The sequence below is a fragment of the Dendrobium catenatum genome, unplaced genomic scaffold (genome assembly GCF_001605985.2).
Source record: "Dendrobium catenatum unplaced genomic scaffold, ASM160598v2 original_scaffold_255885, whole genome shotgun sequence".
Taxonomy (NCBI): Eukaryota; Viridiplantae; Streptophyta; class Magnoliopsida; order Asparagales; family Orchidaceae; genus Dendrobium; species Dendrobium catenatum.
The window spans coordinates 1-1,429 of NW_021574284.1; the positions used below are offsets into that span (position 1 = coordinate 1).

The window sequence follows — 1,429 nt, forward strand, 5'->3', positions numbered from 1 at the left end:
AAAATCTGCTAAAAGTGTACACTTAACACGTTAATCATCTGCCAAAAAACCCTTTAATCTTAATACCTCACTGCCCTAAGCTCAATGGGGAAGCAAGGATTCTGCCTCCAGGCATCATTATGCATCCTCACCATACTCAGCGCCTTCTCCTTCGTCGAAGATTGCCCATCCACATGGATCAACCCGAACAACTTCTTCACCGCCCCACACGCCATCATTCCCTCCACCACCTCCTTCCTCGGCAAAAAACTACAAACCAACCACAACACCTTAACCCCCAGCTTCGTCCCCAAATCATGGTCCCTCCCTATCTTGCTCGCTACCGCTGCAATTCCCATCCTATGGTCCGCAAACGCCAATCTCCCCTCAGCGCACTCACACAACCTCTTCAGCAACAGCAACGTCTTGTCCCTCCTTTGCCTCCCAGCTTCATCTGGCAAAAGCTCAATCAACACGCAGACCGCTCCCGCTTCGATAGCTTTCAAACGATTAGCTTTGGAAGTCGCCACGGCTTGAAGAAGAAGGTCGAGCGATGATGTGCTGAGTTTTGCGGAGACCTCATCGGATAGAAGATCGAGCAGGGATTTGAAGACGTCGATGTCTTGATGGAATTGGCTGGTTATAGACGGATTGGCTTTCGATATTCTTTTTAGGATGGTGATGGCGTCGAGACGGGCTTCAGCGCTGCCGCGCTGGAGGATAGTTAACATCGGATTGACGCTATCGGGCTTCGACAGAAGCCCGATGGAAGCGTCGTGGTTGTCAAAAGGAAGGTTTTTGAGAACGCCGAGAGCCTCCTCGCATGCGCGGAAGGGGGCGAACTCGTCCGAGAAATCGGTGTTGGATTGTTTAAGTATGCGGCAGAGGGCTTCGACGCCGTTGGAGGAGAGGAAGACGAGCGGGTTATCTGCGGCGAATGAGCGGAGCTTCTTGAGGGAGTTGACTTTGAAGGGGGAGGAGTCCATGGTGGCGAGAATGGAGGTCAACTCGAGGTGTTTTGAAGAGAAGGAAGAAGAAAGAGATGGTTTGGGTTTTGACAGAAGGGATTGGGTCCGCCATGAGAGGATGAGGTTTTTGAGAGTATGGTTGGGAATGAGGTCGAAGTTGTGGAGGGGTTGCATGGTGGCAGGGCAGGTTGTTTTTTTGTAGGTGAACAGCCATTTCTCGATGCTTTGGAGATCGTAGGTGATGCCGGTGGCAATGGTGACAGGGTTTTCCATTATTTCGAAGGAGATGGGGCATCGGAATATGGAGGGGAGCTCTGATTCGGTAGGCGAAGTCATGGTCGCTTGTTGGATGGTTACCTCCTGATGAGTGCAGAGGAAGAGGGATGGCAGATGAAGCGAGAGGGGGGTTTATATTGGGGAAATGGAAGCGTATGGTGGGAGCAATTTGCAATTTGTCCCGTGAAGCGTATAAAATATCCAGG

At 51.2% G+C, this 1,429-nt stretch overlaps 1 protein-coding gene across 1 annotated transcript; it reads right to left on the reverse strand.

Annotated features, from left to right (window-relative positions):
* Positions 1-66: 66 nt before the first annotated feature.
* On the reverse strand, positions 67-1,283 carry LOC110094931 (E3 ubiquitin-protein ligase PUB23; the record flags this gene model as incomplete). The annotated part of the gene is made up of 1 exon (XM_020820277.2): positions 67-1,283. A coding segment is annotated over exon 1 (1,217 nt), but the record flags the coding sequence as incomplete, so codon positions are not given.
* Positions 1,284-1,429: the final 146 nt, after the last annotated feature.